This window comes from Acartia tonsa, chromosome 1, assembly GCF_053477335.1.
Source record: "Acartia tonsa isolate MP-2025a chromosome 1, ASM5347733v1, whole genome shotgun sequence".
In the NCBI taxonomy this organism is placed as follows: Eukaryota; Metazoa; Arthropoda; class Copepoda; order Calanoida; family Acartiidae; genus Acartia; species Acartia tonsa.
In genome coordinates, this window is record NC_137260.1 from 24,655,592 (window position 1) to 24,679,722 (window position 24,131).

Below are 24,131 nucleotides of genomic sequence, written 5' to 3' on the forward strand. Positions count from 1 at the left end.
CTTCTTTACAAGATTATCTGAAAACTTTTTGATAAACTTTAAAATATTGCAACATACATAAACTAAGCAAAAAGGTATAAAATTGTCAAAACAACACAAAAAAAATTCCATTATTACTTACAAATACAATTTGAAACATAATCATCTTTAATAGGTATTTAATTTGAATTCCTGTTAAAAAAAATTATTTAACTTGTAAATTTACATTAATAAAAATACTTACCTAGGTATTGATTTAGAAAATCTAGAAAATTTATAAAAATAAGATCACAGAATAATATAATCATATCAAAATAAAAATACATTCTTATTCTATTAGGTATAAATCACATTTTCGAGCTATAAAATATTAAAAATGCAAAATTTTAAAACATTATAATTATAAAATAGTTTTTAGTGTTTAACTATACTAGCTGGTACACTCCTAGCGTCTAGGGGCTTTGGTATTCGAAAGGGGTAGAGAAAGGGGAGAAAAATAGCCTAGAACCTTCCCACGACTTAAACATAGCTTAAAACCATCCCAAGACTCATATGCAGCTTCCCTGCAATGGAGAGCCCAAAAGGTTAGGTAATATTCAAAATCTTATTCCGCCACTTTCTCTACAAGAAAAGGTAGGGTATGGGCTTTTGTCGGAGGGGACAGACATCCTGTTTTTGTATATAGAATTATATCAAAACAATACAATATCAAAACATACCTTAAGTAATTGTACATATAAAAGTGCAAACATGTATATCAATTTATGAATATAACTATTGTTTAATGTTTTGGATATGTGCTATTGTGTAAAAGTAAATACCATAAAGTTCTACCTTATAGATCTAAATTATTCCAGAAAAACATAAAAAAATTTAAATTAATAGTGATTTTTTATCCATTTCCCCGTAGGTACTATATCCATGTTTCTTAAACTTTAAAATTATTTATAACTAGTGGCGTGCGGTTGGGGGTGTCAACCCTTAATTGTTTCACTCCCGTCCCCTACCAATGGTGGATCGCTATGTACATGGCCACTGCTTAGACTGTAACATTTTATTGGAAAATAAATAACTTTCAATCGATATAAAAGAATAAACTATGGATGGATATGTTTTTATTATTGTTTTTGTTGTTGAGTCCACCAGGAGGCGTAGGCATTCTGGTCCTTAACTCGCTTTATCTAAAAAAATTTAATTAATGCAATAAGTAGTCGAAATAATTATATTTGAAGGGATTACAAAATATAATGGATATTTATAATGACTTCAGTAATGCACTTTTGAGGGATACCAATGTATTTCCAAAACAAAGATCTCCATATGTTCTTATTTTTGGTTATGAAAATTGCATTTATAGAAAAAGGTTTTAGATATATTAGGTAGGGTAAAGCGGGGCGAACACGGTCTTTTTTTCGGTTTTTTGAACCTGCAAATCATAAAAATTATTTTTTAAAATAGGGCCAAGACCAGTAGAAAGATCTCGGAAAAGTCGATCAGGTCCTAAAAGGACGTAAACCTAGGACTTTGGGAAGTTTGTCAAAATTGATCTCTAAAACGGCACCAACTTTGCCCCGCCTTGAGGCGAAGTCGGTAGGGCATTTTCAAGCTTCGAAAAATCGATGACGTATTGATTTTATTACAGCATGCCCAAAAGGTAAAAGTTGCTAAATGTAATAAAGACTATGCACAAAAAATTTTATTAAGATAGGTCAATTTTTTCTACCAAAAAAATAATTTTTCCGAAGTACGCGAAATTTGACTTTTTTTTCGAAAATTTTTTTGATAAAAAACATAAAAATACTACTAAAAAAAAAATAACTTTTTATTACTTTAAAGGCCTGATCCTTAAAATTCAGGCAATTTTGAATAGATTTGGCCAAAAAAAAAATTAGTTCTATTAGCAAAATTTCCCAAAAAAATCAAGTTGAAAAAAAGAGAAAAGTTTGGCAAAATCTGTGGTCGATTTTCCAGCTTCAAAAAACCTATGACATATTGATTTCATTACAGCATGCCCTAAAGGTTAAAGTTGCTAAATGTAATAAAGAGCATTCACAAAAAAAATTATGAAGATCGGACAATTTTTTCTACAAAAAAAAAAAATTTTCTAAGTACGAGAAATTTGACTTTTTTTTCTCGAAAATTTCACTTTTTTATATAAAATTGAAAAAGTTAGTATAAAAAGTGAAAAAACCGAATTCGCCCCGCTTCACTTTTAGTCGATTTAAGAAAAAACTATACAAGCTTTTTTAAAGTTTTAAACGGAAATAGATAGCCTATTAGATTCTTAATAAGTCCCCTGAAGACGTCTAAGCTCTAGCTCTTACCAGTTTTTGTCCAACTTACCGTTTTTCCGACCGAAGCAAAAAAATCGAAAAAAAAAATTTTTTGTCGTCCGACTTTAAGACCCAATAAGTACCCTAAAAATTCATCTCACAAAAATTTCATTTTATACTTTTTTGTAGGCAATTTAATAAGGAACAAATTTGATTTTATGTTTTTTTCTGTCAGTCGATTAGAACCTGGAGAAAAATGTCATTTAATGAAGGTGGTCAAAAAAATACCGACTTCACCTCAAAACCGAGATCGCCCCGCTTTACCCTACATCTTATTTAAAGTATTTATTAACTTTGTACCTATCTAGAAAATAAAAAAAAAGCTCTAACCTCAGATTTGCTTAACTTCAAGACGGCTCCAATAGCTTTCAGCATATGATTCTTACTGCTGACATCAGTAGACAACATATAGGTCAGCACCACATTCTTCAAGTACTCGAGATTCGCCCCCTCAGATGTGGTCATCCTCTCTAGTCTGGACACAGTGTTCTCAAGGTTGTCTATGGTGTCCTAAAAATAAAAAAAAATGTAGTTTTTTTTTTAAAACAAATATTTTTATCATTTAGGTCTGAAAGGCATACAGACAACTGTTAAATTATTGAAAATAAAGGAATGGTCTTATCAAAACACAACAACTTTGACTAAAAATACAAAAATAACAAAGAAATGTGAATAAAAACCTGATATTTTTCTTCTTTAGTGGACATATTAAGCTGTATCTCTCTTAGTGTTGACTCTAGCTGGAGAATATTAGCTCGCAGCTCTTTTACTTCTACTTCTTTTCTACTTAGTTCCTAGAAAATAATTCAAATAAAATACAAGTTATGTGTTATCCTTGATGTGTTGTAAGCCCACGGGGTGGATATAATTTCCTCTTCCTTTTTCCATTGCTTCCCCACATCCTCTCCTGTGCACGTCCCAAGAATAGTAGATCATAGTCAGTAATATAAAAAAATATAATCTAATATTCAATCCTTACATTGAAGCTACAGGATTTTATCTCTATGTATAGCTTAGGATCCAGCTAACCAAGGAAATGACCTTTTTTGTTTCTTTTCCTATATTATCTAATCTAAAATTGAAAGTGGATGCCCCTGCCCACCTCATTAAGTGTTCATAAAGGTCTCTAGGGGCGTTGAGGCTTGTGAATTTAAATTGAACAAACCTGAATATAATGGAGTGGAGCTCCGCTAGTATTAGCTCCTGCCGACATCTCAGCTATATCACAGGATACCTTCCTACTAGGTACTGACATGGGGGTCGTTTTCCTGAACAAAATAATGTGTCACTTTCCTTACCTCTCTACTAAGTAGCAAAAAAGATGGTGAATATTAATATGAATAAATTAAAATATTACTCGTACATATTTTTGCAATACTTATTTCTGATATATTAACTACAAAGATCTTTTCTGTAGGTAATGATTAAAGTTTTGATAAGCATACCTTTCAGGAGAATAGAAGACCTCCTCGACAGACTTTTCCAGTTCATGTTGAAGCCTTTGTATCTCCGCGTCTTTTTCTTCCATCATATGGACGCTGCGGGATCTTTGCTCTTCTAGCTCGATTCTCAGCACTCCAATCTAATTAAATATTAATTATCAAATATTATTTCAATATTAAAATGTATTAGGTATGTACTACATACAGTGATAGAACATAATATTGCTCATCATTTTAAAATAACATTACTACCAAATGTTATTCTAAAATATTAAGAAGTAACATTTTTTGTAATGTAAAATGGTATTTTAGTATTTATGCTTACACTCATTTTTCTCAATCACAAATTATACTTTTTACTTTTAGGTATATGTCAAAATCTACCTGGTAAAAATAAATTTTCTTTCAAATATTTTTAATTGCCTACCTATGCCTAGCCAAAATATCATATGCTACAAATATATTCAAAATTCACAAATCCAATTACTCCAACAAGTTATTATATGCAATTCATGCAACTTAACTCGTCTCTGTTTAAATTCTAAGATTGTAAGCACCTTTTTCTTATTTTCCATTCTAACAATTTCAGTCTCTCTTTCTTGGTTTTCTTTTAATTTTCTCATTTCTTCATTTTTACTATCAAGTTCCTATAAAAAATAGTAGAATTAAGAATGAAAATAAAGGGGATGGGGATAATTCTTCGTTTGGATATTGTTTAAGGTCAGGTTCTATTGGGTTATATTCTGTAATGGGTAGCCCTGCAGGGTTGGTTAGGGGGCCTCGCAAGGGAGTTAGCCTTGTTATCAATTCATTTTTAAATTATGAGGGGGATGGATTTTTCACTGCTCTTTATGCCCTTTGATGGGAAGTATCCTAATAATTAATACCTTTGTAAGTTGAGCAACTTGAGACTTGGACTCTCCCAGTTTCTTGAGAAGTACTTCAGTTTTTGCCTTGTAGTTTTCAAGTTGAGCAGACTGTTCAGAGGCGGATATAAATTCTTCATACATGCTGGATACTGATCCACTTTGCTTCTCTTTCAGGGACTAAACATGATTTTATTCTTAATACTGCTAGTTGATAGTAGGTCAAGAAAATAGGCCATTTATAGAAACTATTATCTGTTAACGGGAAGGACTTTGGGGGAAAGCATTTTTCTTTGAATATCCTTATAATGAAATAAATAAAACGTATTTAGGTCTAAACTGATAAGGTACCTACCGAATAAGAAAAGAAAATAAAGTTATATTAATGAATATAAAATACCTTTTGCAGATTTTGGACCTTAATCTCCAAGTCTCGACACTTATTCTGTAGGTCCATCTGCCATGGCAACATAAATACCGGGTCTAGGACATCTCTTTTGGTTCCTGTAACAAATTTTATTCGGGGACAAGGGTACAGGATTCTAAGAAACAATTATAAGTGACATATGTTTTACTTCTCCTCTTTACACCGACTACCCTTTGGTTACATCTTAAAATCAGTTTTACACAAAGTTTACCACGAATAATATTCATTTTTAATCAAATCCATGTTGTACCAAATTGCATTTAGTCCCTTGTTTTTTTAAGAGAACAAACGAAAAAGATATCTATTGTATTGTAATTTATACTTATGGAAAGGGTAGTACTACAAATCTTTTTCTGTGTTGATTTCTATTCACCTTTAGTCAGTAAGGATTCTTTTATTTGTTTCACTGTAGCAAGCATTGTTTCAACAGCTTCGCCACTGCTCTCATTGTTGTCCTTGTTTTTATTGCTTTGTTGATTGTTGGTGTTTTCATTTTCGGCTGGGATTGTTTTAGCTGAAACACAAGATTTTGAACGCATTTTCAAACAATTGTCTTAAATTTTAAGTGTAGGTAGGTACAGGTAGTCAATATTCCCTGGGAAAAAAATTATTGGATTGTTAGGTGAGTTTATCTTATAGTATCAAGCTATATATCACAATCAATCCCCTTTTTTAAAGGAGAAATTAAAATAATCCCAGAAAACACAATAGGTAATGTATGACGAAATCATCGCATTATAGTCGAATTATACCTAAGTTACTACCTAGGTAATAAATTACCTAAATACTTCGCTAATGAAAGTTAAAATTAAATACCAACCTAGTGCACTATTTTCATCACTAAGCATATCAATTCTTGTTCTCATACTGTCTATATTATTCTAAAACAAACAAATTCGTCCAAACATTTTTGTGTAGGTAATATAATAGCGAATTTATTGAAATATAATAGATTATAACCATCTTGGTGGCAATGCAAGACATCCAAAAATAGAGAATCAATGAAAGTTTATTTTACCTGGTCATGATCTCTTAGTCTTTGGTATTCTGCGAGACTTTGTGAAAGCTCTTGAAGTTTGGCCTCTAAATTTACAACCCTATAAAAGGAAATATGTAATATCCTTATAATAAAGTGAAAGGATCTGTGTCTGTGTGTCTGTCTATCTGTTTGCAACGAAGGATCTACCTAACCGCTGAGCCGATATAGTTCTTCTTCACTGTGTAGCCGCCTCTCATAGCTCGTGGGAAGGTTTATAACTATTTTGGGGAAGAGTACCGTTACCCTCCTAAGAGAAATCGCCAAAAAAATATAACTAGGCCTCTAGGGGCGTAACCGATAGTAGGAGAAAAAAGAACTAATTTTAATTTCTCGTCACATTTATAATATGAAATCAAGACGTGCATCGATCTTATACTAAAAACCTTCCTTCACATTCTTACAATTGTATTTCATTTCTATACATAAAAATCTTATTGTTTTTAAAACAACAACGACATTTTCCTAGGTAAATGATAATATTTCGATTTCGGAGCAACACAATTTTGTAGTTAAGTATCTGCGCTCCTAGTAGTTACCTTTGTTCTTGTTGTTTCTGAATTTCTACAGCTCTAAGTTCAGCAGCTTCCCTCGCCTCCTCAGCTGTTTCCAGCTGCTCATGATGAAGTTTGCGGACAGCTGTCAATTCCTCCTTTTGGTATAAAATAAATTTTATCAATTTTACATACAGGCAATTAAAAAATATAATAATAGTAATATACAATAGGTAAGATATATCATCTGATAAAAACCTATTTTGTTTCCAAGAACGTTTATCAACACAAAGAGAATATTCCAAATATTAATCTACAATTTGTAAGTACGCCGCTTTAATTATCATGAGCAAAGATAAACTACCAAAACTCAAAAGTAACATTCACTTTGACACAAATTAAATTAGAAGACAACATGATTTTCTTCATTTGAGACTTGCCTGCATCTTTCTAAGCTGAGCCTTGGTGTTATTTTGTTCTTCCAGTTGCTTTTCAGACATCTGAAGTTTTGCCTTCATGGTTTCTAGCTCAACCTTTAGCTCGTCCAATCTCGGAGCCTAGAAAAACCTCAATATACTTTTCAATCACATGACTACAGCGTGACCTAATAGTGTAACGCTAATTCTAAGGGATGTGTTGTGGAATAATAAAAATCTACACGTGCACCATTAGACACATCATGACACAAAAAGAAATTCCCATAAATCGGAGTACGAATTACCATGAAGTGTAAAAAGTGCTTATTTTAATACTGATTCATTTGCTAAACTAAAAATGACAAACTTCCTTGCCTAAAAAGGTAATACCTGTGGTTGATGTAGTTCAGAATCTTTAGGTTTAGCAGGACTATTATCACCAGATTTCTTCAAGGAAAATATCTCCTCTTCCAATTTCTCTTTAAGGTTTCTTTCATCAGCTAGTAACTTTTGCATCTCCTTGAAAATTATTTATTTTACAAACTCAGTTCTAAATAAGTTGTTCATTTGTTAATAATGATGTTTTTTTTTGAAAATGATTATAATATAAGTTAAGTTCTTGCCATAACCACTATGTTCTGCTATATATGTAATAATGTATGATTCAAAGTATAACATGTAACGTTTTCTTATTTCAAAAGGTAGCAAGAATTAAAGGGGGGGGGGGGGGAAATGTGGTGACTCGTCACACGACATACCAGCAATTTTATTTTGGGTGCTACTCCCTTAGTTTTAGAGATAATTGGATGAAATCTTTTGGGCTGGGTCACTAATTACCCAAACTATTGGTATCTTTAAAAAAAAACGGCGGCGAGACCGCCGCTCCCGCCGCCCGCCGCCGTTTTCCGCCGCCACCAAAAAAAAATTTTTTATTGCATTTCTCGCCGAATTAGGCAATTTGGAATCATTTGAGACCCTGCGGGGGGACTTAGTCATTTTTTTCAAATTCTCGTTTATGAAGGTATATCTTAAATACAGTATGCTACTCCCTTAGTTTTAGAGATAATTGGATGAAATCTTTTGGGCTGGGTCACTAATTACCCCAACTATTGGTATCTTTAAAAAAAAATCGGCGGCGGGACCGCCGCTCCCGCCGCCCGCCGCCGTTTTCCGCCGCCACCAAAAAAAAAATTTTATTGCATTTCTCGCAGAATTATGCAATTTGGAATCATTTTAGACCATGTTATTTTTTTCAAAAATTTTTTCCCTTACAAGCACCCCTGCGGGGGGACAGTCATTTTTTTCAAATTCTCGTTTATCAAGGTATATCTTAAATTCAGTGCTACTCCTGTGCTTTTAAAGATATTGAAACAAAATCTTTTTAGGTAGGTCAGTAAAAAAATATTTGAAAATATTTGAATAAAAAATGGCGGCGGGACCGCCGCTCCCGCCGTCCGCCGCCGTTTTCCGCCGCCACAAAAAAAAATTTTTTATTGCATTTCTCGCCGAATTAGGCAATTTGGAATAATATGAGACCAAGTTATTTTTTTCAAAAATTTCCCCTTACAAGCAACCTTGCTCCCGCCATCCGCCGCCGCCGTTTTCCGCCACCGCCCCAAAAAATTTTTAAAAAATAACATGGTCTCATATGATTCAAAATTGCCTAATTCGGCGAGAAATGCAATAAAAAATTTTTTTTCGTGGCGGCGGCGGACGGCGGGAGCGTCGGTGCTGCTGCCGTTTTTTTTGAAAGATATCAAAACTTGGGGTAATTAGTGACACAATCAAAAAGATTTCACTTAATTATCTCTAAAACTAAGGGAGTAGCATACTGTATTTAAGATATACCTTACAAGTCCCCCCGCAGGGTTGCTTGTAAGGGGAAAAATTTTTGAAAAAAATAACATGGTCTCAAATGATTCCAAATTCGGCGAGAAATGCAATAAAAAAAATTTTATGGTGGCGGCGGAAAACGGCGGCGGCCGGCGGTAGCGGCGGTCCCGCCACTGTTTTTTTTTTTGAAAGATACCAAAACTTGGGGTAAGGGGGGGGGAAGTTTTGACACATTTGCGTAAACAGGGAGTATAGGCTTTATCTTTGGACTGAGAGGATAGGTTATTAGGGATAAAATCATTCTTATATGATGAATTTTCCCAAGTTTTAAGATTTTTTGGATAGGCCTCCAGGTTCCGGAGCTCCAGGCCTCCAGGTCCTCTCTGTACAGGTAAAAATTAAAAAAATAATTTTTTTTTAAAGAGTTAGAAGTCAACCTATGAAACAAAATATGCATATTTTTGAATGTTATTCACATATTTGAAGAAAAAAACGCATATTTTGTTTCATAAGTTGACTTCTAACTCTTCAAAAAAAAAAATTTTTTTTTCATTTTTACCTGTACAGAGAGGACCTGGAGGCCTGGAGCTCCGGAACCTGGAGGCCTATCCAAAAAATCTTAAAACTTGGGAAAATTCCGAGGGGGCTTCATTTCCAACACCCTACAAATAATATATTTCTCAATAAAAAAAAAAGCAATTAGTCGTAATTAATTAATTTAATACCTATTATCTGCAATTCTTCTGTCATTTGTCTAGTAAGTGTGTAGTAGAGTATATACAAATGAAATCGAACCAATTACGTTACACCGGTATCCTGGATAGGAAACAGGTTTTTTTTGACATACGTCTCACAAGACCTATGTAGTCATGACCGGGAGACAATGACAGTTCAGTACATGACTTTCGTTAAATCACAGCTGATCATTTTTGTGGCTTTTTTTGAAAATTACTTTTATACCCAAATTTCATAGTTTTTCCTTCAAAAATCACAATTTTCTCACATTTGCAGCTTAGTAAACTTAAATTTACACAAGAAAAGTATAGGGTAAAGCGGGGCGAACTCGGTGTATTTTTCGGTTTTTTGAACCTGCAAATCATAAAAATTATTTTTTTTAAATGGGACCAAGACCAGTAGAAAGATCTCGGAAAAGTCGATCAGGTCCTAAAAGGATGTAAACCTAGGACTTTGGGAAGTTTGTCAAAATTGATCTCTAAAACGGCACCGACTTCGCCCCGCCTTGAGGCGAAGTCGATAGGGCATTTTCAAGCTTCGAAAAATCGATGACGTATTGATTTTATTACAGCATGCCCAAAAGGTAAAAGTTGCTAAATGTAATAAAGAGTATGCGAAATTTGACTTTTTTTTTCGAAAATTTTTTTGATAAAAAACATAAAAATACTATACCTACTAGAAAAATTAACTTTTTATGACTTTAAAGGCCTGATCCTTAAAATTCAGGCAATTTTGAATAGATTTGGCCAAAAAAAAAAATTAGTTCTATTAGCAAAATTTCCTAAAAAAATCAAGTTGAAAAAAAGAGAAAAGTTTGGCAAAATCTGTGGTCGATTTTCCAGCTTCAAAAAACCTATGACATATTGATTTAATTACAGCATGCCCTAAAGGTTAAAGTTGCTAAATGTAATAAAGAGCATTCACAAAAAAAATTATGAAGACCGGACAATTTTTTCTACAAAAAAAAAAAAAATTTTCTAAGTACGAGAAATTTGACTTTTTTCTCGAAAATTTCACTTTTTTATATAAAATTGAAAAAGTTAGTATAAAAAGTGAAAAAACCGAATTCGCCCCGCTTCACTTTTAGTCGATTTAAGAAAAAACTTTACAAGCTTTTTTAAAGTTTTAAACGGAAATGGATAGCCTATTAGATTCTTAATAAGTCCCCTGAAGACGTCTAAGCTCTAGCTCTTACCAGATTTTGTCCAACTTACCGTTTTTCCGACCAAAGCAAAAAAATTGAAAAAAAATTTTTTTGTCGTCCGACTTTAAGACCCAATAAGTACCCTAAAAATTCATCTCACAAAATTTCATTTTATACTTTTTTGTACCTAGGCAATTTAATAAGGAACAAATTTGATTTTATGTTTTTTTCTGTCAGTCGATTAGAACATGGAGAAAAATGTCATTTAATGAAGGTGGTCAAAAAATACCGACTTCACCTCAAAACCGAGATCGCCCCGCTTTACCCTAATAAATACAGCTGAACTAAGGACTGTGTTATCAAAATCTTTAAGAATCTTGAATAATCTAAGATTTGTAGTCTAGAAATGAAATAAGAGTTATTTGAAGTAAATATTTGAATTAATGTCTAAACAACTCTTGTAATTAACTTTTTAAAAAATATTTCATATCCCTGTTGCATGCCTCATGACATATTATATTTTTAAAACAAGTTTTCTTGAAATATTAACAAGTTATCCTGCTCAATATTGGTTCCTGGCTGATTTGATGTCTTAACATCAAAACAATATCTGCTTGGAGTGTAACATATATATCCACAACCACAGTTGCCATGTTTAAAGTCCTATATTACTATATTATATCGCTTGTAAGTGTTTGACATGAACTTGGAATCCGTGTAAAGACCAGTCTATAGCTGGTCTTGATTGAATCTCTGCCTTTTGTACACACTGCTTGTCTTTACTACTGATTAAATGTCATAGTGAGAACCATAGAAGGTTTTACATAGGTGAAACTATAGAATGATTATAGATACATATTGGATTCTAAGCTGGATGAATAATTTGCAAGATAGTGTATTCAAGATAGTGTAAGAGCAGCTAAGTGACAGAAAATAATAGTAGCTTATTACTAGAGTGAATGTGAATGCTGGTTACATGATCATAACTGGATTTTATTGAAGTGTGATTTCCAATGGCAACTTTAGTTTAAAATCCAATTTGAAAATAAACACAGGCAAGTTCTTTGTCCTAAGCAGATCAATACTACCCTTCCTAAAAGCTACCAGTAGTAAAGGGACCTAGGAAGGTGTTGAACAGGAAGACCAAAATGTAGGATTAGCAAAGCAAAAATAAAGGGCAGTTTGTCTATCAAGTGGTGTTACATTTGGAATCATAGACCCACCTGACTTTCAATCAGCAGAGTAGGCGGAAACCATGGTGAACTTCTGAGTAATAGAGAATGAGAGGATATGAGCTCTTAGCTGAAGTAACTAAGGCAAGGGAGTCTTGAAGACCATGTAGCTAGATGCATGGCAGTCTTGGCTTTCATTCATGGAAAGATCTCTCATGACAGTAGTTGGTTCATAGGAAACCAAAGGAAGTAAAAAGTAAGAATACTTGAAAGTTTATTCTGAATCTTGAGGTTATCCCTTTATATGGCAAAAGTCAAGCCACAAGTTCAATAGCAAACAAGTGCCATAAAGAAAAAGTCAAAAGTGTGTGAAATTGTTGATTAACAAACAAGGTCAGAATTCTAAACTGACTTCCATCAGGATTTATAGGCTGGGTGAAACATGTCAGCCGGCTAGAATAGAGGTCTGGCTATACCAGGGTGGAGAGAGGTACCCTGTTTAGTGGAAAGTATTATGAGGCATACTTGTTAAAGTTGAAGGACAGGGATGGTAACTTTAATGTCTTTAAACAAGAAGTTTAACATGTGGATTGATAGGAGATAATGTTTTAGTGAAAGAAATTTGAGGGCAATAATTTTATGTTGTGGAGTCAAAGGCAAAGTCAGATAGATTGAATCATGTTAAAGCCAGGTGAAAGCCTATGGAGGCTAGAAGCAGTTCTGACGTGCAAATTTATTGTTGAACATTAATTCAAAATAATTAACTCTTACTCAATTTCTAGACTACAAATCTTATTCCATTGATTCTGAAAGATTTTGTTATAGGTGATAGCACAATCTGAATTCAGTACAGCTGTTACTTATTATACTTTTCTTGCATAAACTAAGCAGCAAATGTGAGAAAATTGAGATTTTTTTGGGAAAAAAGTAATTTTCAAAAAAATCCACAAAAATGATCAGCTGTGATTTAACGAAAGTCTTGTACTGAACTGTCATTGTCTCCCGGTCATAACTACATAGGTCTTGTGAGACGTATGTCAAAAAAAACCTGTTTTCTATCCAGGACACCGGTGGTTATAATTGGCCCATTTCCTATTGAAATATCAGAAATGTGAAGTTTATATTTAAGATCGAAGTGAAAAGGACTTTGAAGTTGAGTAACTCGAAATATTTTACAATCATGTATAATATTACCCAAGGCTTGAAGATAAAAGTCGTGAGAACAAATATTTAGATTTCCTTCGACACTGTGTACGTCCTATATAATGTTATTTGTCCACATGAAGTCGTTGTTTGATTTTTTAAAAAATTAAGCATGAATTTACCTCATTTGAGTTATCAGTAATGGCCTTCAATGATGTTTCTAGGGAAGCTTTTTCTTTGGCCAGGGCTTTGTACGATTTTACAACTTCTTTCAAACGGGTTTCATACCTACATCAGAAAAAAAAATCAAATATTTGTTTAAGAGAATAGGTCTTAATTAACACTGCCAGAGTAATCATCTAACCTAAAATAAGTATAAAGTAAGTTATTTTTTTATTTTCATCTCATTTTAACAATACGCTCGCCTTAGGATCATCCCTATATAAGACAAAAACATGTTTCTAGCTAAAACAATGTAGCTTCCAGATAAAGTCAATCTGTTTGAGATATCTTAAATTACACAATAGAAAGAAAATATATAACTTGTTTCATTGACTGAAAAATTCAGGGTGGCCACAGACTTTTTTTCAAAATAGCATAAAATAGTATGCAGAAAAAAAGTGAATAGTATGTACAAATTCCATAAAATAGTATGAAATAGCATGCATTTAAAACAAAATAGTATTAAATGGCATGCATTTTAAACACAATAATGAGCATTTTAAATCAACTTAATGACTTAAAATGCAGGCTGGGGAGGAAGGGTCTTCTGGTGTTGATTCTTGCATAAACTATAGCTCATGCCTCTGACAGCTTTAGTCCAAAAAAACTGCTCTGATGATCGAATGGTTAAAGAGATACCTAACTAGGGTTAGGTTAATCTTAAGATCTTTTTGAGCCACGGAAGGCTAGGGGGAGGGGGCATCAAATTGACTTCTAGACTAAAAGTTGGTTGATAAAAATGGTAAATTAAGGGATTCCAGGTCATTTTTAGGGTTTTATAAAGCCCTAAAAGGCTGGAGGCATAGGGGGGGGGGGGGTCAGGGGGAATGACTTCTAAACTTAAGTTATTTTATACACATTGTTTAAGTTAAAAATATCTGCACGGTTAAAATGTGATCCAAGAGAAAACTAAGGTTTGGTCAATTTTTAGGGTTTCATAAAGCCCCAGAGTGCTAGGGGGATTGGGGCTAAGATGTTGCTTCTTGCTAAAATTATAACTCATGCCTCTGATAACTTAAATTGAAAAAAATATGCTTTTATGATTAAATGGTTTGGGATAATTAAGGTCAGGTTCATTTTAGGGTTTTATTGAGCCCCGGAGGGCTAGGGGGGAGAATGACTTTTAATCTAAAAGTTGGTCTACACTAATAAAAGCTTAAGTCCAAAATATCTGCACGGTTTATTCAGTGGTTTTAGAGAAAACTGAGGTTGCTTGAGTTGCTTCTTGCTTAAACTATACCTCTGATAGCTTAAGTCCAAAAAAATCTGCTCTCATGATCAAATGGTTTATGAGATAGTTAAGGTTAGGTTCAATTAAAGGTTTTTTTTAACCCCCGCGGGGCTAGGGAGAGTGGAAGTGGGGTGACATCTAACTAAATGTTAATTTACCCATAAAAGCTTAAGTCCAAAAAATCTGCAAGGTTCATAAATTTGGTTCCTGAGAACCCCCCCCCCCCCCACATGAGGTAGGTATTAAAATTTCATAAATATCCACCGTCGTTTTCCTGCCGAGCCCCGTCTGGCAGCTGCTAAGTACAGCTTCCGCTGCTGAAATTTATGTCTTGAGACTCCTAACATAAAATTTACATACACAAAAATATTTTCTTTAAAAAAATGTTCTTCTAGCTTCAAAATTACAGCCGTTTAAAATTGTTATGTGAAAAAGGACCTAAAAACAGAGGATTTATATTAGTTAAGAGATCATAAACCTCAGTTACCTATAGGATCATTTAATTATAAAAGTACTCGTCAATGCTATTAAAATTTAAAAGAAGATATCTTTACATTGAATGTGGAAATATCAATAACTTTCAAAAAAGGTACAACAATCTGAACTGAAGAATTACTTTCTTCTGAAAACATTTCTAAAAGAATTGAAAACAAAGTAGCGAGTTTGCCGTATTTTCACAGTAGCATTTGATAACTTATTTTAGGTTAGGTAAGTGGTAATGATTGCCCCGCAGTGTTAGAGCCCCCCACAGGGGATAAAAGATACTGTGAAAATGCGATAAACCCCGATACTTCGCTTTCTTTTCATGATCTAAAAAATTCAGTTCGTTTTATTTACCTAAAAATTGAAGATTTATCTGACATACAAATAAATTGTGGCAAATAGTAGGTATGCAGTTTTTGGAAAATAGTGGAAATAGTATGCAGTTTTGGAATAGTATGCATAGCATGCAAAAATAGTGGAAATAGCGGAAATAGTGGAAATAGCAAGTTTGTGGCCAGCCTGAAAATTAGACTGATTAAAGGATTGGAAATTAATCGATCTTTAAAAATAAAAATCGATCATAATATTTTCGCACAAGAATTTTATTAAATTTTGAGTCTACCTTGTTAATTTCTCTTTTTGTTGATCAATAATATCCAAAAGTTCTCTTCTACTAGTACCACCTTCCATTTTTTATAGTTTTTTAATTGTTTTATCTAATTAGGAGTTTTTAAGTTATATTATTCGGACACATTAAAATCTGTAAAGGTAAAAATAATAAATAAAACTGACAACTGACATAGAAAAAGGTTTCTATTATTGTATAAATGAATTTTAATAAACAAAAAAAATATCTATAAAGGAAAATGTATTTAAAATTTTTTCTTCATTTCTTTTGTGTGTTGTGTTTATGTTCCCGCTGTTACGTGGCATTCGCGCGCACCGCACAGTTTTTAAAAACTTGTCCTATATTGTGTGCAACGTTGGTCCGCTGTAAACCAGATTTTTAAGGGTATAGTTTTGTTCATTTCATATATCTTAAAATATGACTAAAGCTATTATTTGACGAAAATATTTTTTTAATAGAATTTTCATGATTAATTAGCAATTAATAGATTTATAAAAGATTGATTTTTTTCTATCAAGATCTAAATGTAAAAAAAAAACATCTGTCAATAATATTCAGCAAGGTTTTACTTTTTATGCTTGTATATTTTAGATGAAATAGTATCTTAGTTCCTTCAAGATTTATGAAAAATAGCCGAAAACCATCCCAAGATATGCATGAAACTTCCAGGAAAGGAACAACCCTTCTACAGATGTTAGCAGGTTTTTTTTTACATTTCTTAAATTTCTTACTGTGTTTGGTTTTCATTTTCTTTTCTATTAGAAATCCTCAAAGCCCTTTTTATTTTTTTTTAATTTAATGATTATTTAAGGCACCCTAATATATCTATAAATCCCTTTTAACCTAACCACAATTTTCACCTGTGCACGGATTATCATCCCCCTTCCCCTTTATTCTGCCGCCATAATTTTATATCTCCGTGTTCCCATGATGAATCTTTTAAACCAACTCCTCCCCTTTCCCTTTTATTCTGCCGGCCCTATTTCATATCTTTGTTTTCCCATGGTTAATTTAAAGCAACTCCTCCCCTTTTTTTTGTGTGTATGTGAGAAATATTATCTTATTGGATATTATGTTTAAATGGAGGAATTAATTCATCAAAATGGAGTTAATGCATTACAAAATCGAAATTGGCATAGGCTTCTTTTCTCAGAAAACTCTGACTTTGATGTAGATTTAGATATATACAAAGACATTGATATTGATTCTTCATATTATTGCCCAGAAAGTTTTAGCCAAAAATTTAAAAATTCTAAAAATATCTCTCTTCTAAGTATAAATATACAATCTCTAAACTCTAAATTTTCTAGTTTATCCGATTTAATTGCATTTTGGAAAAGTAAAGGGGTTGTATTTGACATAATTTGTTTGCAAGAGACTTTCTCCATAATTATGCCATCCATGTATGAACTTAATGGATAGCCTGATATCTAGTTGCCGAAAGTGTACGCAGTTTCCTGGGTGTTTTCTCATCCTAGCTCAATATTTACTACTAGCTACAAATCTTCAAACTTCCCTTAAAAAATCAAAATTTGAATGTATAAACGATTTATACATTATAAATTTGAATTTTTTGAATTTAGATTTTTTTTTGAAGTTTGAAGCTTTTTTAGCTAGTAGTAAATATTGAGCTAGGATGAGGAAACACTCAGGAAACTGCGTACACATTCGGCAACTAGATATCAGGCTATCACTTAATGACTACCATACAGTTTTATACAAAACAAGGAAAACTTTTGTAGGTGGCGGGGTTGGCTTTTATATTAACAAATCCTTAAAATTTTCTATATTAAATGAATATTCTATCTTTCATGAAAAAATAATTGAATGTTTATTCATTGAAATTGAACTTGGCAATAGAAAAAAACTTCTTGTAGGTAATTTCTATCGTAGCCCAAGTAAAGGAGTAAATAATATAACAGCTTCTATGCAAACTGAAATGTTTCTTGAGCATTTTCAGGGTATTTTAGACTCTATTTCTCAACGCAAATGTAAAGCAATCATTTGTGGGGATTTTAATCTTGATCTTCTTTCCTTTAATTCTCATAATCACACTGCTGAGTTTATTGATATGTTGTTTTCAGCTGGCTTTTTGCAACTTATTTCTAACCCAACAAGAGTATCCAGCCATAATAATCTTAATTCAGCAACCTTAATTGATCACATTTGGACTAATGATGTTAAAGACCAAATGGTGGCTGGAATAATCACCACCTATTTAAGTGATCATTTCTCAACTTTTCACATTATTAAAACAAACAAATATCAGCCAACCCCAAAAGTAATTTCAAGTCGAGATTTCTCTGAAAATAATATTGCAAATTTCAAAGAAAAATTAACTAACTTACCTTTTACTGAAGTCTATAACCATAATAACCCTACAGATAGCTATGAAACTTTTCAGAAAATATTTAAGGAAGCATTTGATCAGAACTTTCCATTGAAAGAAATTCGTTTTAATAAAAACTATCACATGATAGAACCCTGGATGACCAGGGGGATTCTTAGGTCTAGGGCTAGAAAATTTCAGTTACAGTCTCAGCTTTCAAAAAATCCGTCGGAAGTGAATAAAGAATTGTATAGAAAATATAAAAATGCTTACAACAAAGTTTTAAAAACGGCCAAAAAAGTATATTACAGCAATCTTCTTTTAGCTAACCAGGGAAACCTTAAAAAAAATTGGCAGATTATAAAACAAGTCGCTGGGCTTAAACTGTTTTTAAAGCATTTTTGAATGGGGGGTCAAAAATATACTTTGCCACATTTAGAATAAGACTGCAGGGCCGAAATTTTAATTAGGCCCCCAAGTTAGTTTTTTTGGGGATTTTAAAAAATAATTTTTATAGTGGATTGGGTAATTTTTACCCTAGCCGATCGATTATTTATTTTGTGGTAAAATTGTCGCTTATGGAAGAATTTTAATAATTCACTTTATATGCATAGCATACAAAAATAATGTACTCTGTTAGATGCAAATAATATTTTTTCTAAAAAAATTAATTGCATTGAAAAATTTAATATTATAGAAAAAAAAATCGAGATAGAATAATCCTTAAAAAATTGTTGTCTGCTTGGTAATATTTTTCAAATGTCGCCTTTGCGTAAGGAAGTTTGTTTTGAGTCACACTCACTATTATTATTGTTATTATTATTACGTAAGTGTGTGTGTGTGATTATCGACTGTTTGCATTGTGAAGAAATATTGCTTATTTGCACTGTCTAATAGTTTAAAATTATTTATTGTCATAATTTGCTGTAAATATAAACTTAATCCTTGGCTTTTCAACTTTGTAAATACATCAATTGATCGGCTATTTATCCTTTAAGATCCCTCGATTTTAGGAGATTTTAATAAAGGTTCCATATGGTTTTAGGCTGTATTTAAATCTAGGTCTGGGGATTGTTTTAGGCTATTTAACTATCACCCATCTTCTACATGCTCGAGGACTCGGGCATATAGATTTTCTAAAATCAATTAACTTAACCTATTTATTTGTAAAATAAGTCCAATCAATTGCAGAAATCTGTTAAAATGAGGGAGGAAGTTTGAATAATAGAAGATTTATTTGCTGATATTGTGCTGAGGTATGTTAAAATTTGATTTTATACATATATACTAAACTAGTACGTACGGGTATTACTACGACTTCTTAATAACCTAATTAAATGTATTATTTACACTCATATAAGAAAATAGATATTTACCAGCCCCTAATTTATGGAAATTTATAAAAGTTTGGATTAAACAAAATTAATCTCAAGCACTTATAAAAAAAATTAAATTGGCAACCATCTAACATTATCGACAGACAGACACAATTATTCGTTATAAACCAATGAATTATGTTCATATCAGATGTTTTATTGATCCCTCTAGATACTAAGGCGTGTCCACTGGTTTTTAAAAACGAAGCTTTTCTATAATTAGGGTCGGTCCGTCCGTCCGTACATCCGTCCGTCACGGATAGCTTTTTTCGTTAATTTAGACATGTTAGAATTGTCCTATCGATTTCAAATTTTGCATGGTGATTCCTTTAGTAGTTAGGTACGAGTTAGAAAGCGTAGCAACTCTATAATCATTACCAGAATGTCCGTACGTCCATTTTAAACATGTTGATTTTTTTACTTTTTAAATAGCTTTTTTCGTTAATTTAGGCATGTTAGAATTGTCCTATTGATTTCAAATTTTGCATGGTGATTCATGTAGTAGTTAGGTACGAGTTAGAAAGCGTAGCAACTCCATAATCATTACCAGAATGTCCATACTTCCATTTTAAACATGATGATTTTTTTACATTTTTAACAAAAAAAGGGGGGGGGGGCGAAAGTGACACTTTTTGAAACCAAAACTAAAAGTCAACAAAGGAACTCAACTAAAAAAAGAGTTACAGGTCTGAGATTTTGCATGGCAGTTGCTTTATAGGGGTAAAATATGGAACTGTGAAGAAACGGCGGCGCAACCGCCGAAAACCGCTGTTTCCCGCCGAAATTTTGTTTGCCATTTCTCGACAGTTGCACCGCCGTTTCTTCACAGTTCCATATTGTACCCCTATAGAGCAACTGCCATGCAAAATGTCAGACCTGGAACACTTTTTTTTTAGTTGAGTTCCTTTGACTTTTAGTTTTGGTTTCAAAAAGTGTCTTTTTCGCCCCCCCCCCCCCCCTTGTATGTGACCAAATCATTCGATTGGTCTGATTTTTGGTATACTGATTCCTGGGACAACAAAGTATAATATTAAAAGCGAAGCAACTCTATAATCAAGTCCTAAAAATGTAAGTATGTCCATAATCAATATCCTGTATCAAGCAGTTTTTCAACAAATTTACTTACAATTTTGCTTTGACTCTTATACATTCGCATTCTGATTATTCAGTTCTGACATTATACAAGTGTTAATGTCCGTTTGTCCTACCGTTTCAGAGCTTCCCTTTATGGATGTTGTCATCCTTGTTAAAAAAGTTTATTGATACCTAGATAATCCTATGTCCAATGCAAAATTGTTTTTATTCCAGTAGTTTGGTTTTAAAACCGCTGGATTAGAACCGATTCTCAGTCATACTGAAAAAATCATGTTTAGCATCATTTCACAGATAATTTTCCACGTACATTAAAATAAAAATCTTAAACTTAATTTAGTTTAACAGTTTTATTTAGGTACCTGGGCTTCCGGCCCCTCATAACTAAAAAAAATGTGTATATATCTTATTAATTTTCATTTTGATATCCGCGTTAAGCTGTCTATAATACGCGACGCGATAATAGTCATTTCTTACATCGTATTATAAACTGCTTTCTGCGGATATAAAATGTACAATTATAAGATAAAAACATGTTTATTTAGCCCCAAGATGCCGAATACACGGGCTATTAAACTGGATATGATACAATGCTATTCATCGTTTTTTTCTTATGGATGAGAACCAGTTTTAATTTGCTGGATATTAATCATTACGATTGAATATGATAAAAACTATAATTATTTATTTTTTCAGTAGTGGTGAAGGATGTTTATTTAGTATCACTGCACTGAAGAATATTCTTTCATTCAACACAGGTTAATTATTATTATGAGCAGCGTAGCTATTCTAAATTTCGGGGTTCTCTACACGTTGTTTCGTGTACATTCATTTAATCTGTAACACACATATTTTTACGGAAAAGAGAATAAACAACAAAGGGGGGAGGCGGATGTGCCACTTTTTGAAACCTAAAGTAAAACGCACATGATCTCAGCCTATAAAAGAGTTATAACTCTAAAATTCGGCACAACAGTTGCTTTTGTGGAGAACAATATCGAACTGTGAAAAAACGGCGAAAAGTGTCAAGTGAAAATATAAGCGAAATTCTTATGAAAATAAAAGTTTATCTCACATGATTGAAAATTGTCTATTTGTTGGGAAACGGCGGTTTTTGGCGGGAGCGGCGGTTTCGCCGCCGTTTCGTCACAGTTCCATATTGTTCACCACAAAAGCAACTGCTGTGCAGAATTTTAGAGCTGTAACTCTTTTATGGGCCGAGATCATGCACGTTTTACTATTGGTTTCAAAAAGTGGCACATCCGCCTCCCCCCTTAATGTTCATCCCTAATTTAAAATAAAATTCCCCCTTTTCTAGATTAGAGTTATGGTATGAAAGTTTGGACATTATAGTTGAAACCAACCAATTAAGAAAAGTAACTGAATACAAAATTCATAAAAGCTTTCTAGAACAGGGACAAGCAAGGGCGTCCAAGCTTTTTTTTTTTGGGGGGGGGGTTTAAAATGTCCCGCAATTTTTTTTACACCCAAAACATTTTTAACCTTGGGGTAAAATTTACTTGAATTCTGATGGGTGGGGGGGGGGGGAGGATTAATACCCCCCTATTATCTTTTGGCGAGGTAATTACCCCCCTAAAAAAATTTGCCGCCGAGGTAAAATTTTTGTGCAAACACTAAAAAAAAAAAGCATCACTGCTGGTAGGTTCTTAAAATCACTTGCTTTCGTTTTTGCTTTGTCCCCCTTTGGGAGAGAGGGATTGGGGTACAGAAATTCATCTAGGTGGAGAAAATATACACAGCTTGTACAATGTACACTATTACACCGGGGGGGGGGGGGGGGGGGGAATCAGTTGAAATATTTTACGCTAATAAATGTTTTTTCTTTCGTTGTGATTAATAGTTCTTGTTATTTTAGAAGCCGGAAAGTAAGCGACGACAGCCTGGCCTCTGGAAACGTTGGAAAAAAGATACTGATACAAACAAAAAATGTTAATTCTATAGAACCTAATTATCCTTATTAACTTATTTTGCAATAATAAAAGAATATCAAAATACTTAATTTTCATAGTTCAGACATTATTCTATTTCATATTTCAAATTAAGTAGGTAATTAAGTTCTGCTATATTCCTAAAAGATAACTTTTTATAGATAGTTTTGAATTAAGGTTGGATGTTTTGATGACTTGATGTTAAAACTAAGCTCATCATTTTATTTTATCTATTTTGAGACTTGGGATCAATCAATAAAAGGCCATCCATATTTGTGTTCTTTAAAGCATGGATCGGCAGCTGTTCATCAGCCGCCTGTAAGCCTAAAAAAATACCTAAACCTTTTACGATTTTTAAAAATAAGCTGTTAGTCTAAACCTGACCGAAATATGGCAATCTATCTTTAAGAAAAAGTTTTTCAAGCATACAAACAGGTTTAGATTTAGGGCTTAGTTGCAACTGACGCGCGGCTGCCGAGCCCTGCTTAAAAGGCTTTGTGACTACGTCAAATTAAACTAACCAACCTTATAATTTATTATGTACTCTGTATTAATTTAGTATTTAATATAGTATTTACTCTGTCAATAGCTTTAAAAATATTTATCTAGCCTTACTAAACTAGCCTAGTTTTCACTTCATTTGTCACATATCAGCGGGAAACACTTTTAAAAAAGGATAATTTTGAACATTTTATTAAAAAAAGATACCAACACAAAAATTATTCCTTAAAATAAAATAATATGCCAGACGAAATTGCCAAAATCAGAATAATTTATTTTCTCGTTTTCATTCAAAACCTATTAAAATCCGGTGGATTAGAACCGGTTCTCAGCTATACGACAAAATTATGCCTAGCATCGTATTATATACAGTTTTCTACAAATAAAAAAACTGGTATTAATCTTATAACTTTACATTTTATATCCGAGGAAAGCTGTTTATATAACAATGCGAGACATTATCAGTGTTTCTCGGATTTGTGCGTTTAGCGCGCAGATTTTTCTCTCCATAAAACTGTATAATACGATGCGGTGATATTTTAACCCTTAACAGTTGGGCCCCTTGCCGCACCTTAATCGGTCGGGGGTGGGGGGGGGGGGGGTCAACACCCCCCTCCTATTATCTCAATTCCTATTATTGTAAGAGGGCTAAATTTTTTGTGCAAGTCCCCTGTTTGATAATGAATTTTCGACCTTAAGCAAGTCAAAGTCAATTTTCGCTTCCTTCACCCTTTTATTTAACAACCTTTGTTTATGTCCTTTTTACTTAAAAATTTTAAACGACTGTAAATTTCTTATTTTTTAAGCTAGAAGAACAATTTTTGGCAGACACTGTTTATCTTTGTGTAAAGGGGGGGAGGCGAATGTGCCACTTTTTGAAATCAAAAGTAAAACGTGCATGATCTCAGCCAATAAAAGAGTTACAGCTCTAAAATTCTGCACAGCAGTTACTTTTGTGGTGAACAATATGAAACTGTGAAGAAACGGCGGCGGAAATGCCGCTCAAACCGAAAACCGCCGTTTCCCGCCGAATTATTTTTGCCTTTTCTCACTATAATAGACAGTTTTCAATCATCTAAGATAAACTTTGTTTTCAAAAAATTTTGCTTATATTTTTACTTGACACTTGTAAGATTTTACACTTTAAATTTTTTAAAATATTGACATGTTTGAAATATTATAAGTGTCACATGAAAATATAAGGGAAATTTTTATGAGAAAAGAAGTTTATCTCAGATGATTGAGAACTGTCTAATTTAGCAAGAAAAAAAAAATTGGCAGGAAACGGCGGTTCCGCCGC

General features: G+C 32.9%; 1 protein-coding gene and 1 long non-coding RNA gene across 5 annotated transcripts; one reads left to right on the forward strand and one right to left on the reverse strand.

Annotated features, from left to right (window-relative positions):
- Nucleotides 1-24: 24 nt before the first annotated feature.
- Nucleotides 25-15,752, reverse strand: LOC145315640 (uncharacterized). 4 transcript variants are annotated; one of them, XR_013878098.1, is made up of 17 exons: nt 15,579-15,752; nt 13,203-13,308; nt 7,384-7,512; nt 7,018-7,134; nt 6,623-6,735; nt 6,066-6,144; nt 5,868-5,928; nt 5,421-5,561; nt 5,021-5,124; nt 4,642-4,800; nt 4,312-4,401; nt 3,758-3,894; nt 3,478-3,580; nt 2,993-3,106; nt 2,643-2,822; nt 699-1,160; nt 25-413 (listed from the first exon to the last, which is right to left on the reverse strand). XR_013878098.1 is itself a non-coding variant. In XM_080155633.1 (16 exons), the coding sequence occupies exons 1-16, from the start codon at nt 15,644-15,646 to the stop codon at nt 1,098-1,100; spliced, it is 1,764 nt and encodes a 587-aa protein (XP_080011759.1). In that variant the 5' UTR covers nt 15,647-15,752; the 3' UTR covers nt 25-1,097. The 4 variants fall into 4 exon arrangements, 1 of the variants encoding a protein (XP_080011759.1); XR_013878102.1 differs by having other exon boundaries at nt 25-424; XR_013878097.1 differs by having other exon boundaries at nt 25-431.
- A 3,305-nt stretch (nt 15,753-19,057) lies between these two features.
- Nucleotides 19,058-22,476, forward strand: LOC145315661 (uncharacterized). Its single transcript, XR_013878106.1, has 3 exons — nt 19,058-19,169; nt 21,078-21,139; nt 22,258-22,476. It is a non-coding gene; the product is annotated as an uncharacterized LOC145315661 (long non-coding RNA).
- Nucleotides 22,477-24,131: the final 1,655 nt, after the last annotated feature.